The 17,482-nt window shown below is 53.2% G+C and overlaps 1 protein-coding gene across 2 annotated transcripts in view; it reads right to left on the bottom strand.

Moving 5' to 3' along the window:
- Positions 1–256: 256 nt before the first annotated feature.
- The window catches only part of ATP2B2 (ATPase, Ca++ transporting, plasma membrane 2), a 64,275-nt gene continuing 47,049 nt past the window's right edge, over positions 257–17,482 (bottom strand). The window contains exons 12-18 of one of the 2 annotated variants that reach the window (XM_008589258.1): positions 17,084–17,297; positions 15,192–15,403; positions 14,935–15,042; positions 12,991–13,173; positions 10,546–10,717; positions 6,161–6,215; positions 3,195–3,277 (exon numbers count right to left, since the gene is read on the bottom strand). In XM_008589258.1, the coding sequence (XP_008587480.1) occupies positions 6,208–6,215; positions 10,546–10,717; positions 12,991–13,173; positions 14,935–15,042; positions 15,192–15,403; positions 17,084–17,297 (897 nt within the window). In that variant the 3' untranslated portion in view covers positions 3,195–3,277; positions 6,161–6,207. Of the gene's footprint in view, positions 3,278–6,160; positions 6,216–10,545; positions 10,718–12,990; positions 13,174–14,934; positions 15,043–15,191; positions 15,404–17,083; positions 17,298–17,482 lie in introns of both variants that reach the window. The other variant, XM_008589259.1, reaches the window with a different exon arrangement.

Genomic DNA, 17,482 nt, shown 5'->3' on the forward strand with positions numbered 1-17,482 from the left:
CGGTGGGGGGGGGGGGAGAAAAGTTAGTGAGCTTAGACCTCAGAACTGGATCAGCTATGTTTTTCTGGGGCCCTTGTCCAGAGGACAGAAAAGCAGCTAAGTGGATGGTGGAGTCCCAGACTAGAAAAAAGTATATGTTACAGAACATATATTTACTGTGTTCTGTTTGATGTTGCTTTTTTTTCAAAACCACAGACATTTTGGAACCACACTGTGGGAATCAGAAGAGTCAGCAATTGAAAGCATAAGCATTGCATAGTATTAAATGAACAGAGATGGTGAGTTTTTTATTTACAATTACTGTCTAGATAAAAAAATTCATAAAAACAGATGAATGGTCATAAATTATTTACCCCCTATTGGGATGAACTGCCAAACGTACCCCATGCTGCTAGATATAGGACGCAGAATTGCAAGCTTTATGTACTATGTGAGTTTTGACAAACCAATCTTTTCCTGTGTGTGTGGCTGTGTGTGAGAGTGAGGGGTGTGAGTGTGTAAACAGCCACCATTCCTGACAGAAAAGGCCAACACGACCGTCAGGCACCCTTTACTCCCTACTCCCCAGGCTAAGCTCCACTCAGAACCCCTCCTGTTTTCCCTGTGTCCTGTCTCCAGATGAACAGGGAGCACGGTCTGCAAGCAGAACTCTCCTGATGTCATGGAATGAGGTCATGGACACACGAATGAACAAAGAAGGGGAAGATGGAAAACCATGAGAAAGGAAACTCCAAAAAACACCATGTTCCAAGGCTGCCCCATGCTTTACACGTGCAGGTCTTTCCTTCCTCGGAGAGCAGTGGGCTGGCTTTTGTGGTGTTTGTACTGGAATCCAATAAGCACATCTGAGGGCTGGTGACCCCTTTGGGTATGCAGTTTCCTCTGCTAGATACATTCAGGAATATTTCTTCATGACATTTCAGGTGCAGCTCTCTCGAAAAGAAGGTCCTTCTTACAGAAAGATTTTGCCAGGTGGGATGGGCTGACTTTGAACCCCAAACCCTCAAGTTTTTCCACAGCCATCCAGACATAGGCTCTTCCAGCTGACTATGGCTCTTTTCCCAAGTGGCTCTCATATTGTTTGTGGAAAAGTTCTCTGGGCCTGGAGAAGGAAAGGGGCCAGGCTGACACAGCAGCTGTGGGAAAGGTCAGCATGAGGAATGGACTTTGCAAGCGAGGTGGAAAGTGTTTGGTTTTCCTCGAAGCATGGAACATCATCGATCATGGTATTCAAAATGTCTTTTGTACTGTACAAGTTTATGGAAAAAGATCGTATGCTGAAAAGTCTCAAAGCAAACTTTGTATTAAATACAAAAGTTCTTTTATGAAAAAAGCTGAGACCCACAAAGTGCTTAGCAGTTAAGAGGCTGACATACAATTAAATAAGCTCTTATTAAGTGGGATTAATAGTGTTGTTATTGTCTTGGGGGAAAAATAACCACCTTTTCTCACCTGTGATACTGTAGAGTTTTAGAATGGCTTTCTGTTGAGGAAAGCAAGACTTGCTGTTAGAAGGCTACAGTATATATTATGACTACAGGAAGACAATTTGGTTTAAAATCACACAATACATCTCAATATACATATTGTAAGGTTCATTCGGATCTAAATAGTGCAGAGAAAAAGGCTATTCTTCTTTAAAAACAAAAATAAAAGCAGCAAGCCATAACAATCCTCATCCAATATGCCAATAGCTCTAATGCTGCAATTTATAAAGAAATAAACGTCTAAATTACTAACTAAAAAAAAGTCAACACAGTAGCATTTATAATGATTCAACACTACCTCAATCTCTATACAGACAGCGCCAAAGAGAACCTGTTTTTGAAATGCTCTTAGTAAACTCAAGTGAGTTTCATTGAGAGAAAAATCTGCTTTGCAGATCCTGGCATCTTGGGCCAGGATGGCTGTTAGTGTTGCAAACCCAGGAAGCCTTCTCTCCTCCTCTCCCTTCGTCTACGGAGCACGTTGTTAGACCCATCAGGATAGACACTTGGTAGCATTTGGCTTCTGCCTGAGCCTCCCATGGTAGTGACATTATTGAACGGAATTAGCAGGCAAAAATCAGAGCATGGCTATCATAAAACATCAAAGATGCAATCCAGGGCAAGTGTCTGCTGGGCCGAGCTGTTTTTATAGCATGTCAGCCACCAATGTTCTTAAACCATACAAATAGCCAAATACATTATCTACAGGTTTGTAAACAAATTACATTCTCCTTTTAGGACATAAATAAGTTAAAATAGAGCAATTTAAGCAGAAACAAGGCAACATGCCGGCAAAGAAACTTTATATATCCATGTATATATATTTATATATATATCTACCTATCTATATGGACGTATACAGTCTTGGAGAAGTATACGTTAATATAGATACAAATAAATGGATATAACCTTGTGAGTGTCTATGAAGTTCTTCGGTTCCATTGCTGCAACTCTACTAGGCGAGTTAAGCTCTGCAGTTTTAAAAAGTTATTAAATTAATCTATACAACTGAGACCATGCTGTGCAAGCATTTCAAAAACTCACAGACCAGTGGATTGGATAAATAGTCTCAGAAAAGAGTCTGTTTGCAGTTCCCGCCTAAGAAAACAAACAAACAAAAAAACCCCTCCTCAGCCCCCCCAAAACCAAACAAGGGGAGGATTGAAAGTGTACAGTACATTCATGCGGGGAACGTGGTGGCCGGGCGGGTGCATGGCTGGTCCATGTTTGGGTGGGAGCCAGGAAGGGCTTCTTTTGGGAAAACTGCTCATGCCCATAAGCCCCAGTTGGAGATCCCGCCCCTTGCCTCAAAGTGAAAAAGAGTTCAAACAGCATCGCAGCCAGAGAAAGGGTCTGTTGGTGGAAACGTTGGTTTTCTCTCCAGTATTTGGTTTCCTGTTGTTGCTCGTTGCTGCTTGGGTGAGTTGGGTGCCTGGATGGGTGGGTGCCCAGGAGGCGGGTGGTGGCAGGGTCCTCAGCTAAAGCGACGTCTCCAGGCTGTGGATGGGGCTCCCTGGACTTGAAGAGGTAGCTGATTTGCTTGTGTCGGTCGTCAGGTTGATCCCGCTGTCGATGGCGCTGTTGTTCTTGTTGAGCGAGGACGGCGGGCTCGAGTTCTGCTTGAGCGCGGCATCTTCTTCCAGGTCAGTGTCATCAATGAGGGGGATGTGGGGCTGTGAATCTTCGATCCGGAATTCAGGATGAGCCATGAAATTATGGATGGAGGTTCGAGACTCAGGCTTTTCTAAACCTTCATAGAGAGAGCTACGGAACGCCTTCACGACGCGGATCTGCAAGGGAAGCACAGGGGTCAGGAGCACTGCCCGGGCCGATAGGCAGGCTCTGGAGGACTTGGTGGAGGAGTGGGCAGGAGGAGGGTTAGGGCACAGCGGGTGGCTGGAATCCACAGTCGCTGGGTGTTATGAGCATTGACAGGATGGGGAAAAAGGGAAGAGGGATTCAGGTTATATGCACCCATGAGTTGGTTTTTTTAATTGCTTTGGTTATGGTTGGAACTACAGTATTAGGACAGGAGGGATGATCAAGCACCATCAAAGAGATGATGGGAAACTGGTTAAAGGAAGCATAGTCCACTCCAGCGGGCACCCAGACCTAGTGAGAGACTGAGCCTTGTTAACTTCACAGCAGAGGTTCGACCATGCAGAAGGGGAGTAGGGCCAGGTGGGAATAAAGTAGGAAAGAGGAGAGGCTATTTTAAAAAAATTAATCTTAAAAAAACCACACACAGTTAAGAAACTATACAACATGGAACAGGTTACATGTCGTGAACAGAAAGGAGAGACGGTTGGATGAGCTGGGATGAGAGAAGACACACAAGGGCCAAACGGAAAACAGGAACATCACATACAACATGGAACAGGTTACATGTCGTGAACAGAAAGGAGAAACGGTTGGATGAGCTGGGATGAGAGAAGACACACAAGGGCCAAACGGAAAACAGGAACATCAAACCAAAGGCAGCAAAGCAAACCAAAGCCAACCCAGGGCTTTCTGAGGTGCAAAGCAGAGGCAGCCAGGAGGCATGGGCGCAGCAGACTGATGACATTCAGGGGGCATGCCACGGCAGGGTTGGGAACCACACGGCACACAGACAGACACACAGCTACACTTGGAAGCCTGGACGATGTGAACGGAGGTCATTTGTACCCAGCGTTTCTTTCCTTCATGCATTTGGGAGGTAAACACTCGAGTATAGACTCAAAGCCTTGGCCAGTCATTGGAGCTTGCTTCAGGGCCCCCTATTTCTTGGGGGATTTCGTTTATTTATTTGTGCTTAGAAAACACAAAAGCAAAAAATGAGTCCAGAATATGATGGCCAAACCCAGCCCCGGGTGTGATTCTGGGGATGTGTGGAACCGAGCCACAGAGCAGCAGGTTCTTTGATTTTCCACATTTCAGCTGTGAACCACGTGTCCCGAGGCCACAGCTTGTTCCTCTGAGGAACGGAAGGAGGTTGGTCATTGAGTCCTCAAGGCTAGTAGGAACAGCACTGGACTTGGAGGCAGGAAGATCTGTTTGAGTCCTGGCTCTGCAACTTCTGGTTCTTTGACTGTGGGCAATCCACACTACCTGTCTGGTTGTCCTCTATCCTGCGTCACTGGGTGCAGAGAGACAGGACCCTCACTTGGAAGAGAGGTGTCCCTTCACTGGACTCCTGGGAGGGGAAGCCATGCCTGTCATCTCAAGGGGCTAACAGGACTCAGGACAAAGGTGCCTCCTTCTCTCTTCCTAGTCCCAACCTGGAGCCGACTGGGGGGAAGAAAACAAGGCGGTGCTGATGGCTCCGGGGCACAGAGGCTGGGTAGCAGGCCTCATCTACAGAGCGGTGGCCACCCCACACCACCTGCTGCGGGGAAGCAGAGGACTGCACGAGACGGTCGTGGGGAGGCCCGTGAAGTCCCAGGACTTGAGCTCCCAGCTAAACCCAGGGTAGCTCTGTTGTGGGGCACTGGTGGGGAAAGTCCTCTTCCATGGAGTGAATATTCTAGATGACTGTGGTGATGATTTTAAGTGTCATAGCTGAGGGTTTATTTTGCTGGTTCCAAGGGGAGTCTTTCTAAAGCAATCATATGCTCGTCTGCCTTCAAATTTAGAGTACGCAGATAAGATTTAACTTAAAGCTTGTCGATCTTCCTTTATGGTCTTGTGTAAGACCCCACAGTTTGGCTTTTGTTTTCTCCTTTGCTATCAGCTGCCACTAACCAGTTAGAGCTGAACTTTCCTTGTCTTCTGAAAAGCACTTCTGTCCCTTCTCCTTATGTGCTGTGGGCTGGGGCCTCCAGGCAACCCCACTTGCTGGAATCATGCTTAAATAAGAGGCAACAGGCCCCATGCAAGAGCCAGCCAGACACTGTGCATTAGTGCTGCTGCTCCCTGAGAGCCGTTTTGGCTGCTCTGAGATTTCTTCCCCCCTGGATTCCCTATTTGTGACTCTAGAGATTATTAATATTCTGACCGCCTGATAAATGGGTAATTATCGTCTTGATTAAGTGATAACAAAAAAGTGTTGCAGGCCTCTTTTCTCATCTGTAAAATGGGAATAATAGCCATCACTGTAGCTGCCCAGCCAAGTGCTCAGTGTGTTCGGAGGCTGAATTGCAATAAGATGCCAGCTGGAACATCTAGTGAATGGGGGAGGTGGGGGTGGAGGAGAGGGCAGGACCCTGTCATGTGACCAGCAACGCAGAGGGGATGACACACAATGAGATGAGGCCCCTCGCCCTCCCCCTGGCATGGAGACAACAGAAAGAATGAACTGCTCTGGACAAGACTGTGGGGACAAGACTTTTCGGGACACCCCGCCACGGCCATCTCAAGTCTCCACTTCGGTTCTCTCTGCAGCTGAAATGGAAAAAAATAGGGGAAGAAAAAAAAGCTCTTCCATCCCCCCTCCCAGCCTACCCTAAAGGTCGGATCTTTTGGCCTAAGCCACGTTTGGGCATGGGCGTGAGGGGAAAGAGAGAAAGGGACCCAGTCAGTGGGACTTCAGAAGTTTTGGCTTCCTCTGCACAAAGGCAGCGGGCTCCGAGGAAGTGAAGGGGCCCTGGTCTGAGGTGGGTTGGACATACTCGAATGTTTACCCGGCTTCAGGGAAGCCAAGAGTCTGGGACCGATTCACATTCATTTCAGGCTCAAGGTTAAAGACTCACAACCTCTTTTAATTTCACTCTCTCTTGCTGAACTCTGTGTCCAGGGTTCTCTAGCCCTCTAGGGAAACAAACACATGGAATATTCAGACAGTGGAGAGGTCCAGGCTTCCCCCCCAGAAGCAAGCCATTTTCTCTCCAACCCAAGCCTGCACTAAATTAGTTACCTAAACGCTGAGAAGTCCAGCTCTCTTTCCTTTTCACTGTCTTCATTTCTCCCCCCCTAACAATGCCAACTCCTTGCCCTAGCAGTCCTCAGAATCAGGATCTGAAGGGCAAGTGGCAGCAGGAGCTGCCCTATCTGCCTAGTACAGTATGATATCCCCGCCGTGGCTGGCGCCTGGCTAGGGTGCTGCTCTTGGCTCAGGTGTTTTGAAGAAGTAGGACTTTTGATGATGAAAGAGGGGCCTGCTGCAGACATGCTAAGTACAAAGTTGACACAAGATGGTGAGGAACTGGAGGGAAGTAAGAAAGAGAGGCTGTGTGGCTCGGCGTGGGATTAAAGAGCCGAATGCTAATACGGCTTGATCAGCAGCGGGAAGGTGCCCTTCTTCCCAGTCCCTGTCAGGCTGGTGGAAATTCAAGCAGAGAAACAGCTTCCCTGGCCTTCTAAACCCTGGAGGATTGGCTCCTTTTTGCTGATTAAGGCTGTGGGCATGGGCACTGGTTCCGGAATGGAAGTTCAACCTCTGTGGGCTCCAGGTCTGTGGGCCTGTTTGGGAAGTGGTGGGAGGTGGTGGGAAAAATGAGGGACTCTGGATCAGACCTCGGGCCGCTCCCTTGCTGTGTGAGCTTGGCCAAGTCAGTGTTTTTCTCTGCTAAATACATATCTTTTTTTTTTTTTTTTTATTAAAGATGACCGGTAAGGGGATCTTAACCCTTGACTTGGTGGTGTCAGCACCCCGCTCAGCCAGTGAGCGAACTGGCCATCCCTATATGGGATCCGAACCCGTGGCCTTGGTGTTATCAGCACTGCACTCTACCGAGTGAGCCACAGGCCGGCCCCTAAATACATATCTTGCTAGATGCCCCGTCCTCACAGTTCAGTAGTGAGGCACATGCAAAGGAAGAGGAGTGGGGCACTGCTTTGGAAATGTGGACTGGGGCCCAAGGAGAAGGCATCAGGGATGTGCCATTAAATTCCTGGGGGAGAAACAAACTCGGTTTTGAGTAAGTCAGAGAAGAAAAGCAAGAGAGTGTGCTAGAATTCCCTCCTGAATACCCTGGCATCACAGCGGTGCTGCGGGAGGGTGTATAACATGGTTGGGGACTTTCGTCCCCCCAACGTCATGGGTCAGAAGTCAGCCCAAACCCACACCCTGCTCCCAGGCCTTTGTGGTCAGCTCTTGATAACCCAGAGGACAGAGGTCTGACTCCTTCCGGGGCACACAGGCCCCAGGCAGACCTCAGTAGGCACATGACCATCTTCCTCTGCTGGGGAATTCCCAGGAACAAAATCCTGCTCAGAGGTGGTGGGGGGGCGGCCCACCTGTCCAGTCGGGGCCCTCCCTCCTTCCTGGCCACCAGCTTTACACCTCCCTGTGGGAAGAAAGCATTTTGGCTTCTGAAGGGACCTTGCCTATTATCTAGAAGATCTGCAGAGTCCTTGGAGGCCAGAGGAGGTAACACTGTTATAGAAACTATTCAAGCAAAGGAGGATAAGGGATATTTATTTAGAGTTTGCATTGTGACTGTGTTGACCAAAATGTGTATGTTGAAACCACAGGAGTGGTGATTCCCTTTTGGAACCAGTGCCCTTGGGCAGGAGATTGGTCAGGCTCTTTTCAAGACCACATGCCCAAGGAAGGGCCCTAGAATTACAGGCTGGATTCTGTAACAGAGGGTAGAAATGCGAGATTCTTCAGGAGGCATGACACCAGGGAGAGGAAAGATGGTGGCTGGGTGAGGGAGTCGTGCCTGATAGCCCCTCTGGGTCCTCTGAGAGAATGAAGGGCCATGGACAAGGATTAAGTTAGCTTTCCTTGGCTCTTTTTCAAAGGCTGTGCCAAAGGTGGGCCACTGTGAGATAAAGAGAGATTGGTCTGGCCTGGAGGGAGCTTGGCCTAGAGATGGAAGAGAAGGGTGGGCATAAACGGGCATTTCTCTGAAGGGGGTGTTGTCCCAGGACTGGCCTTGTTGAAAGGTTTTACAAAAGGCAAGTGGAGGATGAAGCTGCCAGGCCTGAGGGGATGGCTCTTTCTTCTAGATTGTGAAGCCAAGATGAGGGGCTAAGCCCAGAGGAGACATTCAAAGGCTACGTGGGCGCCCAGGAATGTCACAGGAGCTTGGTCGTGGCCAGTGTGTGAAGTGCTGTGCTTCAAGGAAGAGGCTGAGCCAGGATGGACAGAGAATGGAGCTTGTACCCAGAAGCCAGGCTCCTGGCAGTCAGACCCAGCCAGAGGGATGCAGGAGTCACCGGCAGGGGTGGCAGGAACCAAAAGAAGTGGGTTCTTCTTCAGGTAGTCTACATGTGGGAACACTTGGTCACTGCACTGGGACAGGTGGCGGTGCTAAGCAAGCCGGAGCTAAGCTGATTCGGGAGTAAAAGGAGTGGGAAGGTCAGCTGGGTTAGGGCCACCCACCAAGGTTAGGGTCTCAGGTCTGAAGCGGGAGGAGGATGGGACCAAAGTGTCTCATGTCCTGAGAAATCCCAGCACTGATTTCCTAGTGACAGTACCTCATGGAAATGTGCCTCAGACACCATCTGCTCAAATACATCTCCCCGTCACATTGGCTCATCTGGCCTCCCCATCACTATGTTTTGTGCTAATGAACAAACACGGACCCCCTTACCTCCCACCCCCTTTTCTGCATCCTTTCTGTCATCTTATGTACTGGGCAGGACTGTGTCCAAAGAAACGTCATGGGACATAAGCAAATGTCATCAACAGGCTCTTTGTGGTCTGTGCCTCTGCGAGAGGGCTACGAAGGAATAGCTCCCACCCAGCACACGGGTCCTCTCCTGTTCAGTGGCAGGGGATGTGCATTGTGGGTGAGGGTATAAAGGGACACTTCATAAAGTATCAACAGGTGAGGCCTGGAGTCTCCTCATTGAAGAAGTTGAAGGCTGGCTAAGATAACGAACACACTGTGTCAATCTGAGAAGACCAGAACTAGGGGCTCCCTTGTGGTTTAGGACAGCTTGACTGGAGGCAAAGCAAGAGAGGCAGGTGGTAAATATGCAGAGGCCCAGGCCAGATCTAGACAAGGCCAGAGATGAGAGGCCCAGGTCATGAGTGTGGCAGGAAGAAGGGAGCTTGGCAGGAGGGAGGTGAAGGAGGGGCCAGCGTCCCAGGCTGTCCCTCAGACACAGAAGGGCAGGACGCCAAAGGTTAGACCAGCTCCCTCGGGCTGCTGGCATGCAGCCAAGACATTAGACTCGACCCACCATTTCCTATCCAAGGTTAAGCTGAATGGATCAGGAGACTTGTCCCTTCCAGGAAAGGGTCAGAACTTCAGCGGGTTCCAACCTCAGCTGCATGGAAAAGTGTTTGTCAGGCAGCTGATGCCATCAGATATGCACTGGAGGAGCAGCAGGGAGAGGCAGAGATCCTGAACTGCTGGGAGGAGGATCTCCAGGCTGTGATCTCCTCAGTGCCCTGGGACCCCTGAATGACTGTGACCTCTACAACTGATGGCATGCAGAGGCCATCTTTTTGTCTGTCTGCCCTCTGCCCCAGTTTAAAAAAAAAAAAAAAAAGAATGACTGTGACCTCTGACCAGCAGAGACCTCTTGGCTCAACCATCCCCCTTGACCGTGACTGTCACTGCTGACTGATGCTCCCTGACCAGATGAGAAACCCCAGATGATGTGTTCTCTTGGTTGGACTCCACCGTGACCCCTGAGGGGTTGTTACCACTTGACCCACAGTAACCCTTCACCTGACTTTGACTGCAAGATTGCAACCTCCTGGCCAACTCTGACACTTGCTCTCATGGGCCAGGCTTCCCCTGACCAAGTATGAACCTAGACCGATGGGACAGTCTGTGCCCCCCTCAGTGCCTGCTCCCCTTTGGCCACTGGGACCCTGTAGTGGTTTGGGACCATTTGATCACTGAAAGAAACCCACTTGATCGAAGGTGATCTCTTGACAGACCCAGACTTTTTGACCAGTTGTGACCCTTAGAGCCCTCTGACTGACTGGTTGTAGCCCCTGACCCTGACCCCAGCTGACCCTGGCTCACCGAGTGACTGTCCCCCTGTTACTGGCTGTGATGTTCTGACCAACTGGGACCCTCCTCAATGGCTCTGACCCTTCAGCCTACTGGGCCTAAGAGTGACTGCTGCCCACCATATCCTCTGGTACCCCAGCCCCTGCCCACCTGCCCGCCTGCCCGCCCGGGAGCTGGCGTTGGTGGCGCCAGCTGGAGCGGTAAGGAGTCACACTCACGCCCAGCTGCAGCAGGAGGAAGGCTGGTCGGAGAGGAAAGAGCATTGGACAACGACACGCGACTAGGGCTAGAGAGATTGGCTACGTCCTGGCTCTGGCTGGTGACGGAGGACTGTCTCCGCAGGGCCCCCTGAAAGGAGGCCCCGCTCTTGAAAGTATTGACTACTTCAATCTGCAACGGAGGAGAGAACGAGACAAGTTGCGAGAAGAACGAACACAACAGCTACACGACTGACAGGCGCAACGTCATGATAACAGCCGCAGCCACGGCAACAGCGACAATGTCACTTAAATCAAAACAAAAAATACCAGACACACTTCAAGGCTCTGAAAGATATCTGCTCAGCTTCGGGCCCTCTGTAGGCCCCAGGGTCCCAGGGAGGACACAGGGGTCTGGGCTTTTTCATGCTCAGGGGCCAGTGGGCTGGGCCGAGGCTGGAGGCGGGGGGCGGCGACTAAACACGGCATTTGAAGGGGAAGAGAGTGGGTGCTCAGCCTCCCTCAGGGCCAGGTGGTGAGTCAGAGTGCAGTGGGGGCCCTGGGGTGGACAGACCTTGGCCCAAATTCTGGCTCTGTCACTTCCTAGCTAGGTGACCTTATGAAAGTCATCTGAGTCCAGCTTCTTGTCCTGAAGAAGGGGCAATGCCCCCTACCTGACAGGGTAATCTGTAAATGGCAAAGCCCCTGGCCCATGTCAGTGCTCAGTACGAGACATGCAAGATAAGCACAGGTGCTCACTCAAGAACGACAGTTTTTGCTTCCTCACGAAATCTGGAGACCCCTGAATGGCTTTGCTGCCAGGGCAGTGACAGTGCCAGGGCCATATGCACTGAGAACTGCCCTGGCCTTCCCAGGAAGGAGCCAGGCGGGAGGGCTGGCTGCCAGGGTGCTGGGCAGGGGAAGAGAGCCCAGGCCTGTGTCAGGCAGTTCCGGCCCTGAATCCTGCTCCCCATCCCCACCCCAGCTGTGCCAGCTCAGCAAGAAGGGTCAGCTCCTGGACCTCAGTGACTCTAACACTGGGGGAATCATACCTACCTCTCAGGGGCTGTGAAGGTCACATGAGATGAGGTTTGGGACAGGGCACTGTGGGGTGTGCAGCAGCCCAAGGGAGCTATTGCTACATGGGACAGAGATGAAAGCTGGTCCACACCAGGCGGGACTGAGGCGAGGTGGGCAGCTCTTTGCAACACTTTCCAGAGTGGGATGGGGTGGGGTGGGGCGTGGGGATGAAGTTCCCAGCTCCAGCTCCCCAGGTGGTCTGGGCAAGAGACCCACTTTGTCTTGGTTTCATCACCTCCCAGGGCTGTGACAGCACCCGTAAACTACAACACCTGATCTGGGCAGAAAGGCCCATGTGAGAGCATGTGGCCTGGGTGTGTGTGTGCGTGTATGGTGGGGGGTTGCACAGTGTGTTATGTGCCCCGTGGTTGCCATGTGCTCTCTGCTCTGGGGAAGAAACCTGCCTCTGGCTGGACAGGCGTGTACTGGGTGTGCCCGTGTGCATCTGTGTGCCCTTGGGGGGGGGGGCTGGGGAGGGGGGGAAGCCCCCAGTGGACGGGACTGAGGCGAGGTGGGCAGCTCTTTGCAACACTTTCCAGAGTGGGATGGGGTGGGGTGGGGCGTGGGGATGAAGTTCCCAGCTCCAGCTCCCCAGGTGGTCTGGGCAAGAGACCCACTTTGTCTTGGTTTCATCACCTCCCAGGGCTGTGACAGCACCCGTAAACTGCAACACCTGATCTGGGCAGAAAGGCCCGTGTGAGAGCATGTGGCCTGGGTGTGTGTGTGCGTGTATGGTGGGGGGTTGCACAGTGTGTTATGTGCCCCGTGGTTGCCATGTGCTCTCTGCTCTGGGGAAGAAACCTGCCTCTGGCTGGACAGGCGTGTACTGGGTGTGCCCGTGTGCATCTGTGTGCCCTTGGGGGGGGGGGCTGGGGAGGGTGGGAAGCCCCCAGTGGAGGCGCAGGATGTGTGTGCATGTGTGAAGGCCCACACCTCGCCTGGCCCTGGGAGAACCGGAGCGACCCTGGCTGCAGCTGCCGTCTAGCTCTGCACTGCCCCTCCTGGTGGCTGCCCCCCAGCCCTGAGCCACAGCCCCTCCCTCACCTTGGCCTCAGAGCCAGCCCCCCTTACCCCTCAGGAGAACCCCCCTGGGTACCACAGCGGGTGTGACCCCCATTCCCACCCTTTGCCAGGCTGAGAGGGCACAATGAACATTCCCGAGGAGGCTGCACCGTTTCTTCAGCAGCCACGAGTGTGTGAGGAACGTGGGTGTACAGGTGGCTGGCGAGGGGGCGAGAGCCACCTGGGGCCCTCCCCTGAGGCCAGGTCACTCTGTGGCCACCCTCCCTCAGCATCAGAGCCACCATGGGGTGCCAGAGCACACTCACCTCCATCACCCGGCCCGCCCCGGCCAGGCCTGGGCCCAGCCCCGAGAGCTTCCTGTACCTGGGTTTGGATCCGGTTCAGGCCGCGGAACCATAGGATCTGGCCCCGCCGCAGCTCTCTCTCGGCGTGATCTATCTCTTCCACATCCTCGTTGAGCTCCTCCTCTGGGATCTCCTCCTTCTGCGTGAGCCTGCCCGCCTCCTTCAGGAACTTGAGCCGGCTGGTTGGGATGGTGGCGATGACCTGCAAGGGACCCAGCCCATCAGGGGCGGTGGGGCTGTCCCTCTGGTTGGCCTTTCCTCCCTGGGCATCCCCTTACCCACTCACTTAGTCACATCATAATTCACTCCTTAACCCATCCCACCCATTCCTCAACTCGATCTTTTCCAATTTCTTACTAATTTACTCTTTGATTCACTCACTCATCCAGAGTCAGGGGGACATAGTGGAGATCTTGCCATCAGGAGGTAGGCAGATGTGACTTTTAATACCCCAGGCCATACTGGTTGTGTGGCCTGGAACAATTCATTTAACCTCTCTGAGCTGTAAAGCTGGGGGCAGTTCTGGGAGTCGTGAGGATTAAGGCCTCTTGGGCTCGTTCCCTGAGGTCATTGGACCCCAAGGTACCCAAGCCTGGGGAACATGGGCTCAGCGAATCCAGACTGGGAAGGCAGTATGGGAAGGGGATGTGCCTCGTTCTCACTCTTTCCCCAAAGGGCTTGTCCCTGTGGCTGAGGCCTGAGAGGCAGGCCCTGTAGGGAAGCTGAGGTGGCAGATGTCAGAGGCCCCTTACATCTCCTGTAGGGACAGACAAGGGCTGGCCTGGACACTCAGCCTCAGGGATTCCCTGGGAGTTCAAGGTCAGCATTGCCCATCGAACTTAGTCCTTACAAGACCATCCCCTCAGGTGCTGAGAGCTCCCTTAGAGTGTAGGCCCCTGTGGGATCAAGATGGCCTGGCCCCAAGGGTACCCAGGGAAGGGGTTTGCTAAGCCAAATCTAGTTTATCAACTCTCCAAAGAAGCTCCATAGTTTAAAGAAGATCCTTTTGGATGAAACTTTCTTCTTTCTTTTCTAATTAATTTTTGCTGCTGTAGCTCCTCGCTCTACCCTAGGGACAGCCTGAAGGCAAGAACAATGTCTTAGGACTGTTGGGGTCCCCACAGCCTGGATGTCCGAGCACCTTGGGAATAAAGCCCCTCTGGCCCAGGATTGGCTCTGGGCAGTTCTCCCAAGCACCGTGTCCTGGGTCAGGAGCCTTTGAGCTGCGAGCTGTCAGAGCTGTGATGACTGTGCACGCGTGTGCGCATGCACGCACCTAGAACTTGGGCAAACACAGTGAAGGGAACTGGTGGGAGAATGTTCTGGGGTCAAAGCTGGGAAGGTCTGTAGAGAGCATCCAGCCCAGGGGTCCCCAAAGCCTGGGAGGATCTCAGATGGCCACAGGCACAGCACCAAGGAACACTGCAATGTGGCAGCATTCATCCCTCTTCTGTTCCCTCTGAGCCCTCTGAAGGACCGGGCGTGGAGCCAGCGGGCCATCAGCACCAGCACACCACCGCTAATCCCCATTTTCAACAGGCTGGCTCCAGGCTCTGAGCCTTGGCAGGCCATGGCATCTAGCTAGAGTTTAATAACATTGTTCTCATTGCGTTAGTTTTTTTTTGATAGCTTCTATTTATGACAAGTGATATTGATTTCCAGTCATATTAGTAATGTTGCCTTTTGAAATAAGTTTAAGTTAAAAAAACTTGATTCAGTTGAAAGAAAATATTAAGTAAATAACAGGAGCAGTGGTACATAGATGTGAGACAAAAATCAGAGTGGTGGTACCCAACCCCCGTTCCTCAGACGCCCAGAGATAGGGAGGGCCTTGTCTGGGGTCAAGCAGTGAGTCCGCGTCAGAGCCAGGAACCATTCCTGGGGCTCCTGGATTCCCCTTCCGGTGCTGTTATGCTTTCTCCACTGAGAGGACCCTCCCTCCTGCAACCCACCCAGAACCTACCTGGCCCCAGACGAGCTCTCCTAGCCCGATGAATATGCACCACATCCACTGGTCCAGCTGCAGTGGAGAGCAGCTGAATGGCTTCCCTCCAAACTGCACGATCACTATCTGTAGGTGGAAGGGGAGCAGAGACAGAGAGGCAGGCGGGGACAGGCCATCAGGGGCCAGCGCAGAGGGCCAGGGCTCTCAAAACAGTGCCGGGGGGTCCAGGTGCACACTGCCCACCCCCGCCCAGGCCAGGGTGGGGGGCTGGCTACCTGGATGGCAAAGGTGCCCAGCACGATGGTGCAGAAGATGGGGTTCCGGAAGATGCCGTCGAAGACGTTGCGCTCGCCGTGGATCTTGCGGGCGTTGATCTCATTGAAGAGCTGCATCATGACAAATGTGTTGAAGATGATGGTGTAGTGCTCCGAGGGCGGCGAGTGCAGGGGCGCGTTCCTCCCGCTGTCGATCTGGAACATCTTCTCGCCTGCCAAGCCGAAAGGGTGCGGGCTGGGCTGAGGGTGGTGGCAGGGGAGACCCTGGCCCTTCGCGGTGGGTGAGTCAGCAGACAGGACACATGCCTGGACACAGGGTGGGGGCCTGCGTGCTGCTGGCTGGTCGGTGAGCACAAGTGAACAGTTACAAACCCTTTCTCCTTGAGGGGAGGAAGACCTTGGGGGACTGTCTTCCACTTTCTCTGTGGGATAAAGGTGAAATGCCAGCTGTGTTACCAGGTGACACTGCTGATAAAAAGTGACCCTGGATTGGCAAATTCATCTGCTCTGGGAGGACAGGAACACCTGTGCGAGGCTGTAGCTTTGGGCTTTCCTGGAAGTGCTGCTGCTTGTAACTGAGCATGTCCCTTGCTGAGACCTCTGGAAGCTCAGGGGACTGTTACAAGAGATACCCATTCCCATATGGTGCTTGGGGTTTTCAGGCCAGGCAGGCTCCAGACCCCCCTATGTGGCTTCATTCTTTCACACCTGAGCTGTCACGGGGGGTGGGGAGTAGCCCCCAGACTGCTGTGTGGACACCTGTAGATGGCATATCTGATGCTTTCCTGGATCCTTTTGCAAAGCTGTGTAAACTGGTGCCAGAAGGGCTTGTGGGGTTCTCCGGTGTGAGGTCTAGCCGAGCCCAAGGCCACCCAGAGTAGGCAGGCGCCCGGGCGGGTCAGCCAGTGAGCAGCCCCGCAGCCCTGCCTCCTCTCCCCGACCCCTCCGTTCTCTCCCCATCTCTCCAGGTTTTGCTTTCATGGGGCTTCCTCTAAGGCTTTTCATGATAATTTTTACAACCGTAACGTGTCCCAATAACATGTTACCTTCAAAAAAAAAAAGACGACTGCCCTTTGAGGAACGGGATCCACACCCCGCTTTCATCTGTACCCTGGGCTTTGAGGGCAAGTGCTCATTGGCGTTGGAAGCCCAGCTCCAGGAGGCTCTTGTGGAAGGAGCTGCCCCAGGCTGGGGACGCCGCACTGGCCCCGACTTGCTGTGTGACCGCGGGCCAGCCCCTTCCCCTCTCTGGGCCTCTGTTACCCATCCGTGACCCGGGGGTAGGCTTCGCCAGGATCATCTCTGAAGTATCCATGGAAACCAGGCCAGTCTTAGACGCAGGCAGACTTGGTTCTCCGCTCAGGCTTTTCCTCAGCCTGGCTGTGTGCCCTCGGGCAAGTCCCCTTACCTCTCTGAGCCTCGGGGCCCTCATGTATAATGTGGGGTGGGGGCAGAGGTGCTCGCCTCATGGAGTGGTTGGGAGACTGAAGCAGGCAGCCTGGATGAAAGCGTCGTGAGAACGGTTGGCGGTTACGCAGGCACCTGTGCCGCTTCCCCGAGAGGGTGTCGGTGAGGATTCCCTCCACGGGCAAGCCAGTCTGGAGTGGGTCAGGGAAGGGGCGAGCCACTTCCCCGCAGAGCCTCAGTGCCTGCGGGGCTGACGTGAGGTGCGTCCATCGGCGCCTGGACGCCGCCTTGCCTGGCGTGTACTCAGTGCCAGGAGCTGTCATGGGGAAGGCCCTGGTTTTGGGGTCGGCCAGTTGCTGTGTGACCTTGAGTAGCTTACTTTATCTTTCTGGGTCTCAATTTCCCCATCAGCAAAGCAGGAAGGCGGATGGGACATAACACTGTGATCCTGCCACAGAGGGGTGTGGGTGGGGCGGGGGACTCACCAACAAAGAGCAGGGTGAAGATGAGCGTGAGCTGGTAGACAGCGTGGCCCAAGATGTTCTTCATCATGGTCCGCGAGATGAGGGGCTTGTTGCGGCCGTATGGCTTCCTCAGGAGCAGGGTCTCAGTGGGTGGCTCGGTGGCCAGCGCCAGCGAGGCAAACGTGTCCATGATGAGGTTCACCCAGAGCATCTGCACGGCCTTCAGAGGCGAGTCCTGGGGACAGCGCCCGGGAGAGGCTGTCATGGGAACCGGCCCCACCTGCTGCTATCAAGTGCTGGGCGGGGCTCACCGTGGGGTCGCGGCAGGTTCCTGCTGCGAGGGCCTCGAGCTGACCTGCCCCGGGGTTCCTGCGCAGGCATGGAGCAGGTTCTCTGGAGCCTTCTCTGGAGAACAGCATG

Source organism: Galeopterus variegatus, unplaced genomic scaffold (assembly GCF_000696425.1).
Source record: "Galeopterus variegatus unplaced genomic scaffold, G_variegatus-3.0.2 Scaffold5329, whole genome shotgun sequence".
Lineage (NCBI taxonomy): Eukaryota > Metazoa > Chordata > Mammalia > Dermoptera > Cynocephalidae > Galeopterus > Galeopterus variegatus.